At 46.7% G+C, this 25,303-nt stretch overlaps 2 protein-coding genes across 4 annotated transcripts in view; one reads left to right on the top strand and one right to left on the bottom strand.

The window, feature by feature from the left end:
* Positions 1-17,133, top strand: part of LOC127576371 (zinc finger protein 271-like) — a 67,532-nt gene extending 50,399 nt beyond the window's left edge. The window contains exon 4 of one of the 3 annotated variants that reach the window (XR_007957236.1): positions 15,661-17,133. The gene's annotated coding sequence lies outside the window, so the exon portion shown is untranslated. Of the gene's footprint in view, positions 1-2,866; positions 3,006-15,660 lie in introns of those variants that run through there. The other 2 variants (XR_007957234.1, XR_007957235.1) reach the window with 2 other exon arrangements.
* LOC127576361 (zinc finger protein 135-like) lies at positions 4,543-11,911 on the bottom strand. The gene is made up of 2 exons (XM_052026863.1): positions 11,834-11,911; positions 4,543-6,400 (listed from the first exon to the last, which is right to left on the bottom strand). Exon 2 carries the CDS (start codon positions 5,952-5,954, stop codon positions 4,551-4,553), a length of 1,404 nt encoding a protein of 467 aa, XP_051882823.1. The 5' UTR covers positions 5,955-6,400; positions 11,834-11,911; the 3' UTR covers positions 4,543-4,550.
* Positions 17,134-25,303: the final 8,170 nt, after the last annotated feature.

Below are 25,303 nucleotides of genomic sequence, written 5' to 3' on the forward strand. Positions count from 1 at the left end.
TTAAGTTAGTAAATTTGCAGATGACACTAAAATAGGTGGTATAGTGGACGGTGAAGATGATGATCAAAAATTACCCAGGGATCTTGATCACTGAGCAAGTGGGCTGAGGAATGGCAAATAGAGTTTCATTCAGATGTGCAAGTTGTTGCATTTTGGAAAATCAAATCAAGGCAGGACTTTCACAGTGAATGGCAGAGCCATGTAGAGTGTTGTAGAACAGAGTGACCTGGGAGTACAAATTCATGGTTCCCTGAAAGTGGAGTCACAGGTAGACAGGGTGGTGAAGAAGGCTTTTGGCATACTGGCCTTCATTAGTCAGGGCACAGAGTATAGAAGTTGGAAGATTATGGTGCGGTTGTACAAGACACTAGTGAGGCCACACTTAGTTTTGGTCACCCTGCAATAGGAAAGATGTTATCAAACTGGAACAAGTGCAGAAAAGATTTACAAGGATATTGCCAGGGCTTGAGGGACTGAGTTATAGGGAGATGTTGGACTGGCTAGGACTTTTTTTCCTTGGAGTGCAGGAGACAGAAAGGTGATCTTAAAGAAGTGTAAAAAATCATGTGTAAAATATGTCCTATCTATTCCCCTCATTTTTTTTTTCCCAGATTGGGAATCAAAAACTAGAGGGCATAGGTTTAAAGTGAGGGGGGAAAGATTTAATAGGAATTTGAGGGGCAACTTGTTTACATGTTTACTTGTACGTATGTGGAATGAGCTGCCAGTGGAAGTGGTTGAGGCAAGTACAATAACAACTGTTAAAAGACATTTGGACAGGTACATGGATAGGAAAGGTTTAGAGGGTTATCGACCAAACACTGGCAAATGGGACTAACTTGGATGGGCATCTTGGTTGGCATGGACCGGTTGGGCTGAAGGGCCTGTTTCCTTGCTGTCTGACTCCATAACTTACTACTTTCACTCTAAACTTCAGCTTGCGAATTCCCATTCATAACACAGCACCATTGGCTCGAGCCTCAGACAACACAGCAAAATCACTGACGCATTAGCATCGGTCACTGAGAACGTTGGATTGGCAGCAGGATCAGGACTGACTCACCTGGATAGAGTGGCCACAGCTGGTACAATTGGGCCACTGTGCATTCGGATGTTACTGGAAGGGTCAGGCTGTGGATGGGAAGGGGTAGAGGTAGGAAGAAATGCTAGAGGTAATGGATCAGAGGGAGGAAGAGAAACCATCACTGGGATTCCCTATGATTCAGAAAACTGGAGTAAAACCAAGTACACTTCCACCCAGCTGAGCAATGGAGGAGGTTTGGAAGAAGGTCAAAGGCTGGAGACAGGTCGAGAAGGACAGGGAGGACATTATTTACCGTCACCTTAGTCAAAAGAAGATGCCACTAATGTTGATAACAGCCATTTCACTGCTGTGGCACATGCCGAATTCTCTTGGAGGGATAATGACAAGGAAGTGTGGGATAGATGAGCAACACAGGCTGGGAAGGGGATAACACATTCACGGACCTTGGAATGAAGAGGGTTTGCTGATGGGCCAATAATTCGCAAGGACAGGAGCCGGGGTTGCTTGTTTTTTAAGAGAGAGCTGATGGTGGCTGATTTGAAGGTGGAAAACAATAGCTGAAATGAAACCGTGAAGAACATTAGCTGAATTGTGCGATCAAGATTTTGGTGGCAAGAGGGTCGTGTGAGAGGTTAAGGAGCACTCTTACAAGAAGGCAACATCCATCATCAAAGATCCCCACTATACGGGCCATGGCATCTCCTCGCAGCTAACATCAGGCAGGAGGTACAGAAGCCTGAAGTTCCACACCACCAGGTTCAAGAACAGCTGCTTCCCTTCAACTATTCAATTCTTGAACCAACCAGCAAAACCCTAATCACTACAGTTTAGCAACACTATGACCACTCTGATCACTTTGCACTAAAATGGACTTTTTTTTGTTCTAATTGTGTTTTTCCTCTTCTAAAAATTGTATAATTTATATTTGTTTTTCTTGAGAATGCCACTTATATGATGCTCTGTGCCTTTGATGCTGCTGCTGTCATCCTGAAATCAATTTCCCTTTCCGTCCGCTGTAAATAACACAGTGCCACGAGGTCGATTCGAACAAATACCTTTATTAGCAGTGCACCGCTAGGAGAATTCTCTTCAGCACTCACTAAGAGTCGCTTCCCGAGTTCTCCCAGTACAAAGGGGTAGACAGAGATTTATACAGGTATTGTCACGCACACTTTAATGAGTCAGGTGCCGGAGTTCTTGGTTGAGCAGGAAACGGACAAAAGGCTACTGCAGATGGACAAAGAGCAGCCTCACACCACAGGTTCAGTTAATCATTTTGCAATCGGGTGAGACAAAGGCAGGTATCACCTTCATTGTTTGAGACAGCCTTCCCATTTCCCGTTAAGATTGACCATCATCTCCATAGTCAAGCATAATGGGAATCCAATTAAGTTCCAGACACAGCAATTACCACATAGCACCCAGCCCAGGTAAGCAGTGGTGTGGCTGTTCTGGCCTGAAGGACACTTTTTAAATCAGTATTTCGAGCAGCCATAATTCTCATCCGTCTTAAGATATCAATACAGTTATAGTTTATTAATCCTACACCTCCTCACTGCAAGTAAGCTTTTGATTGCACCTGCGCACACATGTACTTATGCATATGACCATAAACTTGACTTTGACACAGTGGGAGGGAGTGAAGGCAGGACTTACAGAAACGCACCAAGCCGAATCAATGTTCTAAAATGTTGGGATCCACTTACAGTCTGGAATATTGGGATATGCTTTCTCACCTTGTAGACTCTGAATAGGGAGTCTTGTTTCTGACTCCAGATAAACAAATCACAACAGACTGTCTTCTTCTCACTTTACTAACAGCACAACCAAAATACAAGCTTCAGTTACTGGACCAAAAACAGATCTTTTGAACTTGATACCCAGAACCCAGACACTGCAGCGAGCTGCCAGATGCTCTACTGAATGAGGGAAGAGGATGCTCGGAGGTGACGGGTCTGTCACTTCAGCAGGGTGAGAGGTTACCTGGAAGTGCTTGGTTCATTCTCCATTTGAAGTGTTTTGGCCACACCTCGCTCAAGATGTCCTCAAACAGTCTTACCAGCATGGGTCCAATTCAACAGGTTCCACGATGGGCTCAACGATGAAGTGCTTGTTGCTGGGGGTGAAATCACAAGGTTTGCCAAGGTGCTTCAGCATTGAAGTTGGATAGAGATGTAGAACAGTGATCATAAGTTTTATAGTATAGTGCAACATTTGCATCAGGAGAGCAGTGTATCACTGGTGCACCTGCTGCACATTTGTGGGTTGTGCATTGTATGGCTTACATTCTGAGTTTGCTCTGAGTGACCAGAGTGCGCACTGCTGGAGAGTTTAACCTTTTCCATTTGTCCACTGCTCCTGACTTGTGCGGAAAGGATTCCAAGCTGCCTAGGATTATTGCAAAAGATCCAAGTCGGAGACCTACTGCCTCAGATCTATCATAAGAAGTCCGTTTGGGAATTCTCATCAACTACATTCAGAGCAGGGTCATGGTGTTAAGCACTTGAAACCTGAAGAGCTTGCAGTGATCCTTAATGGGGCCTCTCTTCCAAACATGGAGGAGATATAACATAGAGCTCTCGCTTCCCTCCAGCTCTGTTGTAAATGAGAGCTATTTATATTCAAACTAATTACGACAGTAGTGATCTGAACTTATTCGAACCATAACTACAAGGATATCTGAACATTGTCATAACATTAACATGGCCTAGAGGTCACAATCTCACATGGATACTGATTCCCCATTTCACTCCTAGCACAAGTTTCACCATTTGCTTTCTACGCAATTGAAGCCAACCATGTGAAAGCAGACGATGCCCTTTGTAACGCACACACATTTCACAGCCACATAGGTTACACTGCAGCAAGTGTTCAGTTATTTACCATTACAGACAACAACTTGGACGCAGAAGGAGCTTCAACAGCTGGCAGGATTTTTTTTTAAAATACATTTGCTGAATGAATTGAAATGTAAAATGAGGTTTGCAGGGGTTTCTTTATCTGGTTTGCTCAAAGAGTTTGACAATACATTTTCTGCCACATACGTGGAGCTGGACTATTGAGCTGTGGTTAAACATGTTTGCTGAGAAGATTTAAATGGCATAATGCTCTCTCCACATGTCACTAGGAGAGACATGCTGTGGAAAGAATGCTAAGCTCATGTAAGTGTTTTATACAGCAAGTTCTGACCTAAAGCAACTACTTAGTGTTTCTCTCCATAGTTGCTGCCTGATCCAGAGTTATTTCCGTGATTTTTAGTTCTAGTTAAAGAGATTCATTGGTTGGGATTTGTGTCTAGTAATTCCAGGCAATTTCCTTATCCCTTCCCTGGATACCAAGAATGGGAGAGGTGCTCTGGAGTGTATTGGACTGGTCCACGAGAACGGCAATGAACCAGGGTTAGTAAGGAGAAAATGAGCCAAAAGTGACAATTGATACCAAGATAACCTTTTTCACAGAGTAAACCAACACAGTACAGCTGAACCCTAATGAGAAGGTATGTGGCTCAGTCCTGATTGTGACTCACAGCAGAATCCACCTGCTGTGGTAAGACATGAACTCGCTTGTGTTTCAGCAGGCTGGAAGACTGAGTGAACCCCTTCCCACACACCGGGCAGGTGAACGGCCTCTCCCCGGTGTGAAATCGCTGGTGGATGTGTAGGTAGGACGAATCAATGAACCTCTTCCCACAGAGGGAGCAGAGGAATGGTCTTTCTCCGGTGTGAGTGCGTTTGTGTCGCACCAGGTCATACGGTCGAGCAAACCCCTTCTCACAGAGGGAACAGGAGTACGGCTTCTCCCCTGTGTGCGTCTGTTGGTGTTTCTGCAGGTCATTATTTCTTTTGAAGGTCTTCCCACAGTCGGTACATTGGAAAGGCCTATTGTCAGAGTGAACTCGTTGGTGTTCAATGAAATGGGGTAAATGAGCAAATTTCTTCCCACACTCAGAGCAGGAGAAGGGCTTCTCCCCGGAGTGACCCCGCTGGTGTCTCTGCAGGCTGGCTGACTGAGTGAATCCCTTCCCACACACGGGGCAGGTGAACGGCTTCTCCCCAGTGTGGACGGGCCTGTGTTTCAGTAGGTGGGATGAGCAGATGAATCCCCTCCCGCACACGGAGCAGGTAAATGGCCGCTCGCCGGTGTGGCTCCGCTCGTGTATCGAGAGGTGGGACGAGCGAGGGAAGCTCTTCCCACACACGGAGCAGGTGAACGGCCGCTCCCCGGTGTGGATCCGCTCGTGCGTCGCCAGGTGGGCCGCCTGCGTGAATCCCTTCCCGCAGACCGAGCAGGTGAACGGCCTCTCCCCGGTGTGAACTCGCTTGTGTGTCAAGAGGTCAGTCGAGCGGGTGAATCCCTTCCCGCACACAGAGCAGGGGAATGGCCTCTCCCCGGTGTGAACCCGCCGGTGCGTTAAAAGGTGTACGGAGCGCGCAAACCCCTTTCCGCAGTCGGAGCAGGTGAACGGTCTGTCCCCTGTGTGAATGCTCTCATGCGTCGAGAGATGGGCGGAACGGGTGAATCCCCTCCCGCACACAGAGCAGGTGAACGGCCTCTCCCTGGCGTGGATGCTCTGGTGGGCGGCGAGGCGCAGTGACTCACCGAACCTCTTACCGCAGTGAGCGCAGCTGAACGGCCGCTCGTGGGCGTGAAGGAGCTGGTGCTCGGCGAGGCTGAACGATTCCCTGAATGCCTTGCCGCAGTGGGAGCAGCTGAACAGTTTCTCATCGGCGTGGCCTTGCTGCGCTTGAGTCGGCCGCAAGGGGCTCTCGAAGCTCTTCTTGCACTCAGAGCACTCGTCGGCATGATCAAGTTGGTGGGCTAACAGGTTGGATGAACAAGCAAACCCCTTCCCACACACAGAGCAGACGAACAGGCTGTCCTCACTGCGAGCCTGCTGGCGAGTCAGCATGCTAGACAACTGAGGAAATTCCCTTCAAGAGAAGGCAGCGAAAACCCCTTGCCCAACTTTCCAGCTGAGGGTAAATTGAATCCCTTCCCTCGCTCCCTGTGGCACATACCCTCTTGTCACTCTCTGGTCCTGCACAGTCCGCTGTAGTGTCACCCTCCCAAGAAACCTGCAGTGCAACTCTTTTCCATAAAAGATGCAACGTCTTTGCAGAAGGCGGCAGAGCTGGTGCACCGGGATGCTCTCAGTTTGTTTGCATCTCAGTGGTTTCCTGTCGAACTAATGCTTCAATTACTTCCCACTGTCAGTGCAGGCAGCCTTTTCTCCTTCCACGTTCAAAAGCTTTGGATGGTGAGTGGGATCCTGAGGAATCAAGAGTCTGTGTCAGACTTTGATGCGAGGATGATTGGTTTGAGCTTCGGGTCTGCACACGTTGCCATTCCAGTGCCCTGTAAAGGAAGACAACTAAAGTCATCTCTGTGAGTTCAGGGAATTGTTGTAGAACAGAGAGACCCAAGGGTACGAGTACACGGTTCCCTGAAAGTGGCAACATGGGTGGACAGGGTGGTGAAGGCGGCGTTTGGCACACTTGCCTTCATCGGTCAGGATACTGAGTGCAAGAGTTGGGACATCACGTTGCAACTGTTTAAGATGTTGGTGAAAGCACACTTGGAGTATTGTGCGCAGTTCTAGATGCCTAGCTGAAGGAAGGACATCATTAAGCTCAAAAGGGTGCAGAAAAGATTGACAACGATGAAGTAGGAGGCCGAGGGGTGACCTTATAGAGATTCATAAGGTCACGAGGGGCATAGATAAGGTGCAAGTTTACGATCTTTTTCCCAAGGTAGGGGAGTCTAACACTGGAGAGCAGAGGTTTAAGCTGAGAGGGGAAAGATTTAAAGGGGACCTGAGGGGCAACTTTTTCCACACAGAGAATGGTGGGGATAGGGAACGAGCTGCCGGAAGAAGCTGTAGAGGTGGGTACAACTGCAATGCTGAAAAGACATTTGGACAGGTACATGGATGGGAAAGGTCAAGAGTGATATGGGCCAAATGCAGGCAAATGGGACGAGCTCAGGTAGACACCTTGGTCCGTGCTGTATTACTCTATGACACTATAAATAATTCTAGTTCTTCCAGAGCAATTCCTATTCTTGGTTCTTCCAAATCACAATTCCTATCCCATATATATTTCTCCTATGGGTTAGAGCAGGAAAGTGGAACTGAGGTAACAGATCAGCCATGATCCTGTTGATTGGCAGAGCAGGCAAGAGGGGCAAAATAGCCCACTCCTACTTCCACTTCTCTCCATGGACTCTGTCTACACTTCTTGCTGCCTCGGTAAAGCAGCCAGCATAATCAAAGACTTCACCCACCCCGGACATTCTCACTTCTCCTCTCTCTCATCGGGCAGCAGATACAAAAGCCTGATAGCATGTACCACCAGGCTCAAGGACAGCTTCTATCCCACTGTTATAAGACTATTGAGATAATCTAGTACGATAAGAAGGACTCTTGACCTCACAATCTACCTCGTTGTGACCTTGCACCTTACTGTCCACCTGAATTACACTTCCTCTGTAACTGTAACACTTTATTCTGCATTCTGTTATTATTTTACCTTGTACTACCTCAACACACTGTTGAAATGCAATGATCTGTATGGATGGTATGCAAGACAAGGTTTTCACTGTACCTCAGTATATGTGACAGTAATTTACCAATTTAGTTTACCAATTTCTGTTCATTAAGCACTTTTTACATTGAAACAAGCCCTGCACAGTTCCAAGGTTTCTTCCCTCCCTCTCCTTTGGTTGAGTTCAGTTTCAGACCAGCTGTTTGTGAGAATAAAAATGACTGAATTGGTGATTTTCCTTGCTGGGGATTGGGCCTTCACAATGGATCAGTGAGGGTGATCCTGAAGCTGACTGAGGTCATGAAGTGGGAAACGGCATCACTGACCCTTGTGGAGCACCAGTGACAGAGGAAACAAACTGAAACTGAACAGCAGCAAAATAAGCAACAAAATCCCATATCAAGTAAAGAAAACCAACCAGCAAACCCAATCAATAACATTCTGTGCCACAGAACCTTACAGCACAGAAACAGGCCCTTCAGCCCATCGAGTCAGCACCAACCATCAACCATGTACAAACACTAAACCTACACTGATCCCTTTTTTATCTGCTCCACATTCCCATCAATTCGTATTGAATTCCACCTTGGGAGTCTCCAGCCTGACGGCCTCAACATTGATTTCTCTAACTCCCCCTTTGTCTTCCCTTATTCCTGTAGCTCCCTTCCCCTGCCTTGATGACCTGCCCATCTCCTCTCCTCCCCTCCCCCATCCTTTATTCCATGGTCCACTGCCCTCTCTGACCGGATTTCTTTTTCTTCAGCCCTTTGCCTCTTCTACCTATCACCTCTCAGCTGATTACATCCTCTCCCCCTCCCTCACCCACCTACCTTCCCCCTCTCACCTGGAGTCACCTCTCCCCTGCCTGCGTGTGCTCCTCCCCCTCCCCCCACCTTCTTATTCCGGCTTCTGCCCTCTTGCTTTCCAGTCCTGATGAAGGGTCTTGGCCCAAAACATCGACTGTTTATTTCCCTCCACGGATGCTGCCCGACCTGCTGAGTTCCTCCAGCACGTTTTGTGTATCACTCCCATTGAATTCTACCACTGACCCTATACACCAGATGTAATTAACAGCGCCCTATTAACCTACCAACCCATGTCTTTGGGATATGGGAGGAAACTGGAGCACCTGGAGGAAACCTAACAGGGAGAACGGGCAAACTCCACACAGACAGCACCTGAGGTCAGGATTGAACCCTGGTCTCTGAAGCTGTGAAGCAGCAGGTCTACCGGCTACGCCACTGCGCCACACATTAGTTTAGAGCCCATTGATGACACAAGGAACTGAGAGCACGAGTGGGCATTACACTTTCTGGTTCATGGCCAAGACTGTGGAATGAAGACAGGGAGCCACAGCACCCAACACAGACCTATCACCACAACAGACGCCACACGCAACCTTCCCTCATTTTTACCCCACACCCTTTGAAAGAACAACACCTCATATTCTGCCAGGGTAGCCTCCAACCCAATGGTTTGAACATTGGATTTTCCCATTCCAGTTGACTCACACCCCCAGTTCTCCTTTCTCCTTGTGGTTCCCCCCCCACCCACTCCCCACCCCCACCCACCACACAATTTCATTCCCCTACCCCAAATGGGTCCATCTGCCCAATGTCACTCACTCCCTTATCTGGTTCCACTTATCGCCTTCCTTACTTATCAGAGATTCCAGCATCTGCAGCCTGTGTTTCCATTTATCACCTTTCAGCCTCTTTCTCTACCTCCACTCTCCCCTCCCCGACCTGCCCCCTTTCTCTCTCTCCTCATCTGTCCCCCACTATCGCCCACGGCTGCTGTCTCCCAACTCCACTCCACCCCTCCCCTCCACAACTTGGCCCTATCTGTCTATCATCTCCCTCCTCACCTGGTTCCACCTATCACCTGCCAGCCCTTGCCTCTCCTCCCCCCTCTCCCCCCAACTCACCTCTTTATACTGGCTATCTACCCTCCCCCACCTCAGTCCCCATGCAGGGTCTCAATCCGAAATATCGACCATTCCTTTACTTCCAAGATGCTGTTCAACCCGTTTTTGTTTCCTCCTTCCCCCATTCTGTCCCCACCAAACCCCTCATCACAATTCTTCCCCCACCCACTCGTTTCCCCCTCACCATACCACCCCACCTTGACCCGCACTGTTCAACCCTTGCAAAGTTTATCTCTCACAACCGTCACCATAACCACCTCCCGCCACCCCGCCCCTCCCCGACAACCCCTCTCCTTATCATTACAAACCAGCCTCAAATCTTAGCCACTCCCCAAAACAGGTGTTGTAGAACCAAGAGTGTATCTGCCCCGATCTCCACCAGGGGCCCACTGGTTTGAAGTGTGGGATTAAATTGCATCTATTCGAAGTAATCAGATGCAGTCAACGTGATTTTGTGAAAGGGAAACCATGTTTGATCAACTTATTGGAGGTCTTTAAAGAATTAATATGTGGGTAAGGGGCAAGCAAGTACTTGGAATTCCAAAAGGAATCTGATTAGGTGCTGCAAGATGTCATTGTGGAAAATAAAAGTGTGTAAAAGGTGATAGTAGATTTGGCTGACTCACAGGAAACAGACTGCAAGCATAAATGGGTTATGCTTCTGTTATTATAGGGTACTGGAGAGCTCACGGCTGGAGTAATGTGTTCTGTAGCGGTCTCCTCATTTAAGGAAGAATGTCAACGTGTTGGAAGAAGTTCAGAGTTTATTAGGCTAATACCTGGAAAGGGCTATTGTCTTATGAAGAAGGCTGGGCAGGCTAAGCTTGTACCTGCTGCAGTTCAGAAGAATGAGAGGGAACTTGATTGAACTATATATATATATCCGGAGGGGTTCTGACAGGACAGGAATGTATCATCACGTGGGAGAATCTAGGCAGCACAGTGGCACAGCTGCTGCCTCATAGCTCCAGTGTCCTGGTGCTGTCTATATGGAGTTTGGACGTTCTCCCTTTGTCAATTCCCCCAGTGCTCTGGTTTCCTTCCACACGCCAGAGGTGTGTGGTTTGGTAAGTTAATTGATTACTATAATTTGCCCCTGGTGTGCAGGTGAGTGGGGAATCTGGAGAGAGCTGAGGGGACTGGGGAGAATAAAATCAGAATTAAATGCGTGTTTGTTGGTTGGCACAAACTTGTTGAGCTTGAGGATCTGTTCCCATTGACTTTTCCCCTTTGATGCTCACCAACTTTTATCGATGCATCATAGAAAGCATCCTATCTGGATGCATTCACGGCTTGGTATGGTAACTGTTCTGCCCGGGACCGTAAGAAACTGCAGAGAGCTGTGGAAACAGCCCAGCACATCATGGAAACCAGCCTCCCCTCCATGGACTCTGCCTATACCTCCCGCTGCCCTGGTGAAGCAGCCAGCATAATTAAAGACCCCACCCACCCGGGTCATTCTCTCTTCTCTCCTCTCCCATCAGGCAGAAGATACAGGAGCCTGAGGGCATGTACCACCAGGCTCAAGGACAGCTTCTATCCCACTGTGATAAGACTATTGAACGTTCCCTTATACAATGAGATGGACTCTTGACCTCACTATCCACCTTGTTATGACCTTGCACCTTATTGTCTATCTGCAATGCACTTCCCTGTAGCTGTGACACTTCACTCTGTAATCTGTTATTGTTTTTACCCTGCACTACCTCAATGCACTGTGTAATGAATTGATCTGTACAAACGGTATGCAAGACAAGTTTTTCACTGTACCTCAGTTAGTGACAATAATAAGCCAATAGCAACATTGTCTCTCTGAAAATTGCGGGTCGCTATTCAAATCAGCCACTTGAGAGACGAGGCTTTTTCCCCTCTCTCAGAGTTGCAAATCTTTTGAACTCTTGTTTCCTCTACACTTTGAATGCTTTTAAGACAGGGATAATAAATATTCGATAAGCAAGGGGGTGAAAGGTTACCACGGGTAGTCGGATCCCCCATTATCTCATGAAACGGTGGAGCAGGTTTGAGGAGCCGAGTGCCCGATCCTTGATCCGATTTCGGCGGTACACCCAACAACAGCTTGCGGGCACTAGGACCATGTGGGAACAGGGATCCCGAAGCCCCGCCCACTCCACCTCGCGGTGCCCCACATGCGCCCTGATCGCAGCCTGTCCCAAGATGGTGGCCGCTACCCCTCACCCAGGCAGTGGTTGCTGATCAGATCGGTGACTGGAATGGAAACGCAGGGCCTGGACGCCTTCATATGCGTTATTTGAGTGTTTACTCAGCACCGTCAGGTGTCCTGAAACCTTGCAAACCTACCAATGAGGCCAGTCCATCCTCGACGCAGAATGGCCCCAAAAACCGCCTCCTCTGTCTTGGTCCGACACTCACTGGTTGCAGTGCGCAAGCTCGGAGCATTGCGCCGGCGCACTGGGCTCCTGTAATTACTGATAGGGCACATTCTGCCCCCCGCTGCCTTCTGGGTAATTTACCACCATTGAATAGTCCGATTCACGAACGAACGGTCGTCGAGTCGGACAGGCAAAATCAATCATTTAAACAATTTGAATAATTTGTGCTCAAGCATGTAGTATCGAGACAATGAGAAAGATTTGGATTCTCGGAGCAGAAAGCAGAAGGGAAGGGAAGGGACTCCTGCTGCGGAAAATTAAGATAAATTGGGAGGATTGAGGAGAGCTCTCGGAGTGGCAGGCAATCTGAAGTGATGATCCTCGCTGGGAGTACTGTCTTTTATTATCAGAGGCCTATGCACAAGGATGAAGTATGAAAGAAGCAACGTGTATGGTGGGTCGTGAGAGACAAACAGCAGGAAAAGAACAGGTTAGAAATATGAGGAATCAGGCAAGGGCTAAATGGAATGCTGGCGTAGATGAATTTGGTGTTTGTGTATGGAACTGGAAAACTGATATTGCTAACAGAAACAGCACAAGATGCTTGAAGCAAACAGTAGACCAACAGTTATCATACGGAACTAATAAACCTGAGGAATGGGCTCTTGATTCAGAGAGGCTGGATGCAGAGAGGATGATTCTCTTGGCTGAGTTTAGAACCAGAGGTCACAGTCTTAGGACAAGTGGAAGTCCATTCAGGGCTAGGGAACACCACCATCTGCGAGTTTCCATCAAGTCACGTCCCATCCTGACTTGGAAATGTATTGCGACTTGGATTCATAGTGCCATAGCACTGTAGGAGCACCTTCATCAGGACTGCAGCAGTTCAAGAAGGTAGCTCACCACTCTTAAAGGGTAATTATGGATGGGCAATAAATGTTGGCCCTGCCAGTAACACCCAGATTCCCAAAACAGATAAATAAATAAATACATTTAATTGAGGATAAAGTTCTTCAGGCAGACAATGGTGAATCTTCGAAATTCTCTACATCAAGGAGCTGGATTGAGCTAATTGAGAACTGAGATGGATAGATTTATGAAATACTAAGGAATATGATGATAGGATAGGCTGGAAGATGGCATTAAGGTAGAAGATCAGCCATGATCTTGATGAATGGCACAGACATATGCATATCTATTGCTATTTCTTATGTTCCCATCCAGAACTGGCCCATGATCATTCTGGTATTTTCTTATGACATAGAAGGAGGCCATTCAGCCCATCGAGCCTATGACAGCTCTCAGATCAATCCCATCAGTCTCATCCCCCACTTATTTCCCTGTAACCCAATCTCTCTCACATACCCATTGACTTCCCCTGATAGATGTTAATAAATCGGGGGGTGGGGGGTGGGGAAGGAATTGTTGATGTTTCAGGTCAAGACCTTGCATCAGGACTGACAGTGGAAAGGAGAGATAGCCAGTATAAAGAGTAGGGGAAGAAGGGTGAGACATGAGCTGGTAGAGTCATAGAGTTATACAGCAGCCCTTTGGCCCAACTCGTTCATGCAGACCAAGGTGCCTACCTGAGCCAGTCTCAGCTGCCGGCGTTTAGCCTATATCCCTCTGAACCTTTCCCGTCCACGTCCCTGTCCAAATATCTTTTAAATGTTGTAATTGTACTCGCCTCTCCTACTTCCTCCAGCAGCTCATTCCACATACTGTGTGAAAAAGTTGCCCCTCACATCCCTTTAAATCTTTCCCCTCTCACCTCAAACCTATGTCCTCTAGTTTTGGAGCCACTACCCTGGGAAAAAAACAGTGACATCCACCTTATCTATGCCCCTCATAATTTTATAAACACCTGTAAGGTCTCCACTCAGCCTCCTTTGCTCCAGGGAAAACAGTCCCAGCCAATTCGGTCTTTCCTTATAACTCAAGCCCTCCAGTCCCGGCAACATCCTTGTGAATCTTTTCTACACCCTCTCTAGCCTAATCACAAACTTCCAGTAGTAAGGCCACCAGAACTGCACCTAATATTCCAGGTGTGGTCTCACCAACGCCCTGTACAGCTGTAACTTGATGTCCCAACTCTTGTACTCAATGCCCCATCCAATGAAGGCAAGCGTTTTGTATACCTTCTTCACCGCCTTGTCTACCTGTGTCGCCACTTTCAGGGAACTATGTACGTGTACCCCAAGGTCTCTCTGTTCTACAACACTCCCCACGGCCCTGTCATTCACTGTATGCAGGTGAGAGGTGGACCAAGGAGGGGTGAAGGAGCCAGGTGGGGGGGTGGGGGGGTGAATGTGTGCTATGGAGTTGGGAGACAGAGACAAATGGGTGAGAGTTGGAAGCAAAAAAGGGGAAAAAAAGAGGTAGATGGAGCGAGGTGGGGGGAGGGAAGGGTGAAGATGGATCCACTGAGTTCATCCAGCAGTTGCTTTTTGCTGAATCTTTGGGTATTTCAAACAATAGGATAACAGATTATCTGTGTGTTACTGCAATTTCACGAGGTCCACTCAATCATCTGGAGCAGTTTTAGAACATAGAACATTACAGCACAGTACAGGCCCTTCGGCCCACAATGTTGTGCCGACATTTTATCCTGCTGTAATGTCTATCTAACCCACATAGCCCTCCATTTCTCTGTCATTCATGTGGCTATCTAAGACTATCTTAAATGTCCCTAATGTACCACAACCTCTGTCAGCAGTGTGTTTCACGCACCCACCACTCTCTGTGTAAAAAAAACTTACCTCTAACATCCCCCTTATACCTTCCTCCAATCACCTTAAAATTATGCCCCCTCATGTTAGCCATTTTCGCCCTGGCAAAAAGTCTCTGACTGTCCACTCGACATATGCCTCTTATCATCTTGTACACCTCTATCAAGTCACCTCTCATCCTCCTTCTCTCCAAAGAGAAAAGCCCTAGCTCGCTCAACCTATCCTCATAAGACATGCTCTCCAATCCAGGCAGCATCCTGGTAATATCTCCTCTGCACCCTCTCTGAAGCTTCCACATCCTTCCTATAATGAGGCAACCAGAACTGAACACAATACTCCAAGTGTGGTCTAACCAGAGTTCTATAGAACTGCAACATTACCTCGTGGCTCTTGAACTCAATACCCCAACTAATGAAGGCCAACACACCATACGCCTTCTTAACAACCCTATCGACCTGTGCGGCAGCCTTGAGGGATCTATCGATGTGGACCCCAAGATCCCTCTGTTCCTCCACACTGCTAAGAGCCCTGCCATTAACCTTGTATTCTGCCTTCATACTTTTCCGGGTTGAACTCCATCTGCCGCTTCTCAGCCCAGGTCTGCATTCTATCAATATCCTGTTGTAATCTACAACAACCTTCTACACTCTCCACAACACCACCAACTTTTGTATCATCAGCAAACTTACTAACCCACACTTCCACATCCTCATCCAAGTCATTTATAAAAAATCACAAAGAGCAGGGGTCCTATATGTGTAAAGGACAGGGTGTTGGCACAGTGGTTAGAGCTGCTGTCCCACAGCTCCAGAGACCTGCTTTGATAATGACCTCAGGTGCCGTCTGCACGGAGTTTGCGTTTCCCCTTGTTACTGCACTTGTCCATCCTGGTGCCCCGGTTTCCTCCCACATTCCAAAGACACGCTGATGGGTTCATGACTCCTGTAGATTATTCCCCAGTGTAGTTAAGTGGCAAGAGATCTGAAGGGGAGTTGCTAGACATATGAAAGAATCAGAATCAGATATATTATCACTGACATATGACGTGAAATTTGTTGTTTTGCAGCAGGAGTACAGCCGGGCTATCGGGAAATAAAGAAGGGGCAATGGGACCAATAGGATTGAGCTGGCATGGACACAATGGGCCAAATGGCCTTCTGCATTACAGGAAGTAAATGGAGACTGCTTTCTGAATTCAGTCTTGGAATACCTAACTCTATTTTTACATTGTTTGGGACTCCCACTGACAGACATGATGAGCATGTATTTCTGCACTGTTACAGCCTTCAGAAAGGTTTCCTGCAGGCTCCGGAGTTACGGTAGGACAATGGTGGATACCTGGGGGTCACGCAGTATTGTGTGGGAGCTGATCACTGAGCATATGGTGTGTGGTTTAGTATGACATCGGGGTGGGGTTGGGGTGGTGGAGTTAGTCGCTGGTAGGGGTGGCCAACACAGGATGCCCCTTTCTCTGACCTGGAGGGAGATGGGTCCAATGCCCAGATATCTGGCCGTGAGTGAAGTCCTTAGTTCGGGAGGTCTGGCTTGGCGATTTCATTGGGTTGCTCCACTGGTGGACAAGAAAGCAGGTAGTTTGGGGCTGGAAGGAAGGAACTCTGCTTCTTCTTGCCCATGGACAGTGCTTAAAGGTACTTAACTCTCCCATGAAGCAGACCATTCCTCCTCGGTTAAGGCCAGAATTCTGCATCAATTGCCAGCAGTTATCTCTTTGTCCAGCCCGCCTCTGATTGGTTGCGCACACCCAGCACCCTATTTCCATCTTACTGTTGTCAAACTCAGAAGTTGGCAAGTTCATTCCCAGATTTAAGACCATCACGAGGTGATCCACTGATTTTCACTTGAGACAGTTTCGTACAATGATCGCAGAACCCAACACAGTACAGCACAGGGACAGGTCATTTGGCCCATTGCGTCTGTGCTGAGCATGATGCCAATTTAAACTGCACGCCTGCCTGCACATGGTCTCTATCCCTGTGATGGATATTCACTATCCAGGCCCAAAAGGCCTGGATACTAAACTCAACTTTTTAGCAAGTCACTGTCCAGCTTCAGGAGGCTCATTGCTTATCTCAGCTGCTTAGCACAGCAGAAGAAACTGTGTAAGATTCAAGATGTTTATTGTTAAATAAGTTGAATCTTTAACTAGTACTATTTACCCATCCTTTTGAGAAACAATACTGTCCATGGCTCCAGCTGTCTGACCTGATCAAAGCAGTTGTTTAAACATCACATGCAGATGAGGTCCTCACTAGATGACTGGCAAAAAAAACCCGATATAAATATCAGAAGGCAGTAAAGGTGGGGAGGAGTTACAGAGATGAAGACATGGAATCCACTCCTCAGCCTCGACCCGAGAAGGATCTCTTCCCAGAGCCGTCTTTCTGCGACGAACGACTTGTTCCTCTGCAACTCATTGGTATGTTTGTCTAGTTTGTAGGAATTGTACTTGTGTTTGGAAATCCTTTGTAGAATTATAACCTCTGTTCGAATTTCATCCTCGAATAAATGTGCCCCATTTAAAATGAATACATGTGTTTAATCTGCTTTGTTAGCCGGAAGTATCTCCTCCTCGTTTGGGAGTGGGGATCCACCACTGGAAGTAGTGATTATTGACAGCTAAACCCCTTCAGAAAGGAGTCTAAAGTAGTTAAGTAGATTAGTCTTTGCACTATAGGTTGACACAGTATCATCTCCCTAAAATAAGGGTACTGATCGATGCCTATAACTAATAAGACTTAAGGTCTTGACTTCAGTTTAGGGCTCTAGAATGGGTACACTCAATATCATCACATCCCTGCGTTCCCTGCCTGTTCATGTGCCTCTCGGAATTCCTCTTAAGTGTGGCTATCATATCTGCTTCCACCACTTCTGGTGCATTCCAGGCACCAAACACTCTCTGTGTAAAAGACTCGCCATGTAAATCTCTAAAAGATTTCCCCCTCTCACCTCAAAGCTATCTCCCCTAGTATTTGACATTTCCACCCTGGGAGAAAGACTGATTCTGTAACCTATCTACACCTCTCTTATTTTTAATAAAATTCTATCAGGTTGCCCCTCTGACGCTCCAGAGAAAACAATCCAAGTTTGTCCAAACTCTCCTGATAGCTTCTACTCTCTAATCCAAGGAACATCCTGGTGAACCTCTTCTGCACCCTACATAAAGCCTCTGCATCCTTCCTGTAATGTGGCGACCAGAACTGCATACAGTACTCCGAATGTGGCCTGATCAAAGCTTTATGCAATGTGACTTCCTGACTTTTATATTCAGCAAACGGACTGATGAAGTCAACTCTGCCAAATGCCTTCTTTACCACCCGATCCACTTGACCTTCCACTTTCAGGGAGCTGTGGACTTGCACCCCAAGATCCCTTTGTACATCAATGGTCCTGAGGGTCCTGCCATTTACTGTGTACGTTCCTCTTACAGTTGACCTTCCAGGGTGCAACACCTCACATATGTCCATATTAAACTCCATCTGCCATTTCTCCACCCACATTTCCAACTGGTCTACATCCTGCTGAATCCCTTGACAACCTTCCTCACTATCTACAACTCTGCCAATTTTTGTGTCAGCTGCAAACTTACTCATCAGCTCACCTACATTTTCGTCCAAGTCATTGATATATCTTAGAAACAACAGAGGCCCAAGCACTGATCCCTGTGGAACACCACTGGTCACAGACCTCCAGTCAGAATAACACCCTTCCACCACTGCCCTCTATGGCCAAGCCAATTTTGAATCCAGTCTACCAAATCTCCACGGGACCCATGTGCCTTAATCCTCTGGATCAACCTACTATGAGGGTCCTTGTCGAAAGCTTTGCTAAAGGCCATGTATACAACATCCACTGCTCGATTCTCATCAATCATCTTTGTCACCTTCTCAAAAAAACTCAATCAAGTTTGTAAGACATGACCTCTCTCGCACAAAGCCGTGCTGACTACCCCTAGGCTTTACCAGATGCGAGTAGAGCCTATCCTTAAGAATCTTCTCTGGTAATCTCCTTACAACTGATGTAAGGCTCACCAGCCTATAACTTCTTGTTTTGTCTCTACTGCTCATCTTAAACGGAGGAACAACACTGGCTATTGTCCAGTCCTCTGTGACCTTGCCTGTGGCTAGAGAGGATACAAAGATCTCGTCAAGGCCCCAGCAATCTCCTCCCTTGCCTCTCTCAATAACCTAGGATAGATCCCATCAGGCCCCAGGGACCAATCCACCTTAATGCTCTTCAAGAGACCCAACACCACCTCCTTCTTGATATCAACATACCAGCACACCCCTCCCTGATCTTGCTATCTTCCATGTCCTTCTCCTTGGTGAATACGGATGTAAAGTACTTTCTTGTTTATTGCCTTGCCCATGTCCTCCAGCTCCAGGCATAAGTTCCCTCCTTTGTCCTTGAGTGGTTCTACCCTCTCCCCAGTTACACTCTTGTTTTTAATGTATGTATAAAATGCCTTGTGATTCTCTTGCAATCCTATTAATCAAGGATGTTGCATGGCCCCCTTTTAGCCTTTTATTCAAGCTCTCTCCTGCTGCCTTTACATTCCTCAAAAGGCCCTGTCCGATTTCAGCTTCCTAGACCTTACATACGCTTCCTCTCCCTTTTTGGGTAGATTTGCAGCAGTTCCCGAACTTTGCCATCCTGGTCTTTCTTCCTCACAGGAACATGTTGGTGGTGAGCTCCGACCAGTTGGCCTTGAAAGGATTCCCACATGTCAGGTGTGGACTAACCCAATAACAACTGCTCCCAATATACTGTCCCCAGCTCCTGCCCAATACTGTTGTTATTACCTTTTTCCCAATTTAGGTACTTTCCCCCGAGATCCAGTCTTAACCATCTGAAAACTTAGAGCCTCATTGTAGTGATTGCACCTTTCTTATTCCACGTTTCCTCATTTCTATGTGAATTGAACCTGCCTCTGATTCCGATATTTAGTCTTCTTGTCCGAGACTCCCATGCCTCCATCTACCCTGTCAATACCTTCCAAAGTCAGTAAAAAAAAAAGCTCAGTTAACTCAGCATCGATATCCAGTAATTACAAGCCTGGTTTACGTAACCTTCACAATGTAAATTACCCCTTGGAAATCTGGTGCAATTCTGACCTAACCTCCTGGTGCAGGGGGCTGTCCTCCATGGCCCATACTCCTGTTACAAGAGTTGATGCCCAGAGCTGTGCATGTAATGGCAGATCCGACTTCATAATGTTGGAATAGACTCATATGATTGTTATCGCTCAGGAGTCAGATCCAAGCAGAGTAATCCTGCCATTCCCATTCCCCGGCTGTTTTTCCTTAGCCTTTACAAATTTTTTTGTAAGTCCTGATGTGTCACACTCCTGCATCATCTACCCCTGGGTAGGTCCTGTCCCATTGGCAGGACAAACCCACCTGGGTGGCAGCACCGTGGTGTACAGGCGGGACAACCTAGGCATCCTCAACACTGGCTCCAGCTCCTACAAAGTGTAATGACATCGGGTCAAACACAGGCAAGGAAACTTGCATTGAATTACCACCCGCCATCCTCCCTCAGCTGATGAAACAGTGCTTCTCCGTGTTGAATGATATTTGGAAGAAACAGTGAAAGTTGCAAGTGCACAGGATGTACTCTGGGTGGGGGACTTCATGGTCCATCATTGAGAATGGCTTGGTAGAACCATCGCAGGACTGAGCTATCTGACCCCCAAAGGACATGGCTGTCAGACTGGGTCTGCCACAGGTACTGAATGAACCAACAGCAGGGATAAACCTACCTGACCTCATTTCCACCAAACTACTATGGCTGATGTGTCAGTCCATGACAGCACTGGGGACTGCACAGCGGTGCAGCTGGTAGGGCTGCTGTCTCACAGCGTCAGAGACCCGGGTTCAATCCTGACCTCGGGTACTGTCCATGTGGGGATTGCACTTTTTCCCTGTGACCAGGTGGGTTTCCTCTGGGTGCTCCAGTTTCCTCCCACATCCCAAAGATGTGCATGTTGGTAGGTTCATTCGTCATTGTAAATTGCCCCTGAGTGGTAGAATCTTGGGGTGGGGGGGGGGGGTGCGCAAGGTGATGGGAATGTGGGGAGAGAAAAGAATGGAATTAATGTAGGATTAGTGTAAATGGGTGGTTGATGGTTAGCGTGGACTCGGTGGGCTGAAGGGCCTGTTTCTGTGCTGTGTCTTTCTATGATGTAAAGTACCACCCAGCCTTTGTGGAGACCATCCATTGTGATGTGTAGCACCACTAATGTTGATGGATATTCACTATCCAGGACTAAGAGGCCTGTTGCTAAACTCAGCTTTTTAGCAAGTCACTGTCCAGAGTCAGGAGGCTCATTGCTTATCTCTGCTGTTTAGCACAGTAGAAGGAACTGTCTAAAGTTCAAGACATTTATAGTTAAATAAGTTGAATTTTTAACTAGTATTATTTACCCATCCTCTTGAGAAACAATGCTGTCCATGTTGACCTAATCAAAGGCTCCAGCCGTCTGACCTGATCAAAGCAGTTGTGAAAAAATCACATGCAGATGAGGTCCTCTCTAGATGACTGGCAAAAAAAACGATATAAATATCAGAAGGCAGTAAGGGTGGGGAGGAGTTACAGAGGTGAAGACATGGAATCCACTCCTCCGCCTCGACCCGAGAAGGATCTCTTCCCAGAGCCGTCTTTCTGCGACAGATGACTTGTTTGGCTGCAACTCATTGGTATGTTTTTCTAGTTTTAGAATTGTACTTGTGTTTGGAAAACCTTTGTAGAATTATAACCTCTATTCGAATTTATTCCTCCGATAAATGTGCCCCATTTAAAATGAATAACTGTGTTTAATCTGCTTCGTTAGCTGGAAGTATCTCCTCCTCGTTTGGGAGGGGGGACCCACCGCTGGAAGTAGTGATTATTGACAGCTAAACCCCTTCAGAAAGGAGTCTAGAGTAGTTAAGTAAATTAGTCTTTGCACTATAGGTTGACACAGTATCATCTCCCTAAAGTGAGGGTACTGAGCGACACCTATAACTAATAAGACTTGTCTTGACTTAAGTTTAGGACTCTAGAATGGGTACACTCAATATCATCACAAATGAGCTAAACAGGGTAAACTGGCAGCTCAGACCTATGCATCAATGTGACACTAGGAGCATTAGCAGCAGCAGAAATGTCTTCTACCACAATCTGTAACCAGCATTTCCCTCTCTCTACCATTACCGTCAAGCCTGAGGATCAACCCTGGTTCAATGAGGAGTGCAGAAGGGCATGCTGCGAGCAATGGTGAGATCCCAGCCTGGTGAAGCTGCGACATAGGACTACGTGTGTGCTGAACAGCAACAACAGCCCGCAACAGGCAGAGCTGTGATCTTCCAACCAATGAATCAGATTGAAGCTCTGCAGTCCTACTCCATCTCGTCACGAATGGTGGTGGAACATCCAACTGCTGTCAGGAGGAAGAGCCTCTAAAACCAATATCAAAGAACTAATCCCAATACCAAAGAATCTCCTCATTCTCAATGATGGTGGAGCCCAACAAGTGAGTGCTGAAGAAAAGGCCGAGGGATTCACAACTATGTACAGTTCAGGGTGCTGAAAATGAATTTTAAAAATTGTAACAAGTCATTTTGTTTTGCAGGTACAGTAAAGCTCTGATAAGCTGGCATGCTTGGGATCTTGTTGGACCAGCAGATTTTCCAGACTATTGGATGTTACTCCCATTACTCAACCTCGAACTTATCGTCAGCAAGACCAAGGAACTGATTGTGGACTTCAGGAAGGGGCAGTCAGGAGAACACCCATCAGTCCTTATTGAGGGGTCAGCAGTGGAAAGGGTGAGCAGCTTCAACTTCCTGGGTGTCAACATCTCAGAGGATCTATCCTGGGCCCAACATATTGATGCAATCACGAAGAAGGCACGCCGGCGGCTCTACTTTGTTAGGAGTTTGAGCAGATCTGATGTGTCACCAAAGACTCTTGCAAATTTCTGTAGATGTATGATCTGCCATCTGATGTAGTGAATGTGGGCTCACTCCTGAGTTTTAACAATAAATTGGATAGATACATGGACGGGAGAGGTCTGGAGGGTTATGGACTGGGTGCAGGTAAATGGGACTAGCGGAATACCATTTCAGCACAGACTAGAAAGGCCGAATGGCCTGTTTTCTGTGCTGTAGTGTTCTATGGTTCTATGGTATGGTGGAGAGCATTCTGACTGGTTGCATCACAGCCTGGTACGGAGGCTCCAATGCACAGGATCGCAAGAGACTGCAGAGGGTTATAGACAGCCAGCTCCATCATGGGCAAAACCATCCCCACCATCAAGGGCATCTTCAAGAAGCGATGCCTCAAAAAGGTGGCATCCATCACTAAGGACCCTCACCATCCACGACATGCCCTCTTTAGATTACTACCATCGGGGAGGAGGTACAGGAACCTGAAGACCTACACTCAACATTTCAGGAACAGCTTCTTCCCCTCCGCCATCAGATCTCTGAATGGTCCATGAACACTACCTCATTATTCCATTTAGTTTGCAATATTTATTTATTTTTTCATTTTATAGATTTTATGACCTGGCACTGTACTGCTGCTGCAAAACAACAAATTTCATGCCATATGTCAGTGATAATAAACCTGATTCTGATTCTATGAATACATCAACATGCATTTAATTCACATTTTTTTCAATGTCAGTGATCTAATACATTTTGCAGTGAACCAGGTGAGTTGAAAGTTCGTGTGGGAAACAAAATGTGATGAGTGTAAGGGTGCATGGGAATGGAGCCCCAGTGAGTTTAAAGGTAGAATGGGAATGGGCTGCCAGTGAGCCGGATGTTGAACCACTGGGATTTCTGAACAATGGAATGGTGAATTATTGAAGTTTTAGTGTATTTTGTGTAAGCTCCATTTACTTGTGTGTTTCACTGAATGAGCTTACAGTGACTTGGAGCTCAGCCCCCAAATGTGCGCTTATGCAATCACACGGATGGCAGCTTTATGACTGGAGTAGCAGCTTCCTACGTTCTGGAGTGGAGGCAATGTAGGTTGAACAGGTTTGCCCTGTGGATTGGCTTGTTTCCAGCAGGAGCTCCTCTGAGCTGAGGTGCATGATTGGAGCAAGAAAGATTGAGCAAAGGGTTGTGGCGATGATGCAGCCTTGAGACACAAGGGGCTGCCGAATCTGGAGCAAAAAAAGTCAATATGCTTGGAGGAACTTTGCGTGTCAAGTAGCATCTGTGGAGTCAAAGGGATGGTCGATCTTTTGGGTCAAGGCTCTGCATCAGGACTGAGAGTTGAGAGGGAAGATGGACAGTATAAAGAGGTGGGAACTGGTAGGTGATAGGTGGAATCGGGTGAGGTGGGGATTGATGGGCAGATGGATGGTGCAGCTTTGCTTGACAGCAGTGTGAACAGGCAGACCCCAGGTCATGACAGGGTTCAGTTCCTGAGGACTATTTGTAACCCTGCAATTCACTATCCAGGTCTGAGAGGCCTGTTGCTAAACTCAGCTTTTTAGCAAGTCACTGTCCAGGTTCAGGAGGCTTATTGCTTACCTCAGCTTTTTAATCACAGCAGAAGAAACTGTCTAAAGTTCAAGATGTTTATGGTTAAATAAGTTGAATCTTTAAATGGTACTATTTACCCATCCTCTTCAGAAACAATGCTGTCCATGTTGACCTAATCAAAGGCTCCTGCCATCTGACCTGATCAAAGCAGTTGTTTAAACATCACAGCAGATGAGGTCCTCACTAGATGACTAGAAAAAAAAATGATATAAATATCAGAAAGCAGTAAGGGTGGTGAGGAATTACAGAGATGAAGACATAGAGTTCACTCCTCAGCCTCGACTCAAGAAGGATCTCTTCCCAGAGCCGTCTTTCTGCAATGAACGACTTGTTTGTCTGCAACTCATTGGTATGTTTGTCTGGCTTGTAGGAATTGTACTTGTGTTTGGAAATCCTTTGTAGAATTATAACCACTGTTCGAATTTCATCCTCAAATAAATGTGCCCCACTTAAAATGAATAACTGTGTTTAATCTGCTTCAGAGCTGGAAGTATCTCCTCCTTAAAATAGTGATTATTAACAGCTGCACCCCCTCAGAAAAGAGACTAAAGTAGTTAAGTAAATTAGTCTTTGCACTATAGGTTGATACAGTATCATCTCCCTAAAGTGAGGGTACTGATCGACACCTATAACTAATAAGACTTAAGGTCTTGACTTAAGTTTAGGGCTCTAGAATGGGTACACTCAATCTGGTGCCCAACCTGAGGCTGGAAATATTTTTTAAAAGTATATATTATTAATAATAGTTGGTATTGATGAGCAGTTGTCCAATTCAGAGCATGTTCGACAAGTGATATCTATAAGATATATTAATGGTTGGTATTTATTAGTAGTTGTCCAATTCAGAGTGCGCTCGACAAGTGCTATGACACACCACCTAGTACTATAAATGGCTGACATCCTGGTTCTAGTAATTGCTCAGGCAATTGCTGGTTGATATTATGAATGTGTTAATAGTACATCAGAAGAAAATGGAATAATAGATTTGATGCTCCTCAAATAGAGCATGATGAATACTGTATTCTCCAAGTGTGAGACTGGAATGATGAGGGAGTAGGATGTCGACTAGAATGACCCAATCCTGGTTTGGTACCTGCTGGACTCAGACCAGCACAGTTTCTACTGGATCCATGATTATCTGTGCTTGGA

The sequence above is a fragment of the Pristis pectinata genome, chromosome 12, assembly GCF_009764475.1.
Source record: "Pristis pectinata isolate sPriPec2 chromosome 12, sPriPec2.1.pri, whole genome shotgun sequence".
NCBI classification, from domain to species: domain Eukaryota; kingdom Metazoa; phylum Chordata; class Chondrichthyes; order Rhinopristiformes; family Pristidae; genus Pristis; species Pristis pectinata.

Coding starts and splice junctions, on each gene's coding strand:
- LOC127576361 (XM_052026863.1), bottom strand. CDS start 5,954: ATGCTGACTCGCCAGCAGGCTCGCAGTGAGGACAGCCTGTTCGTCTGC.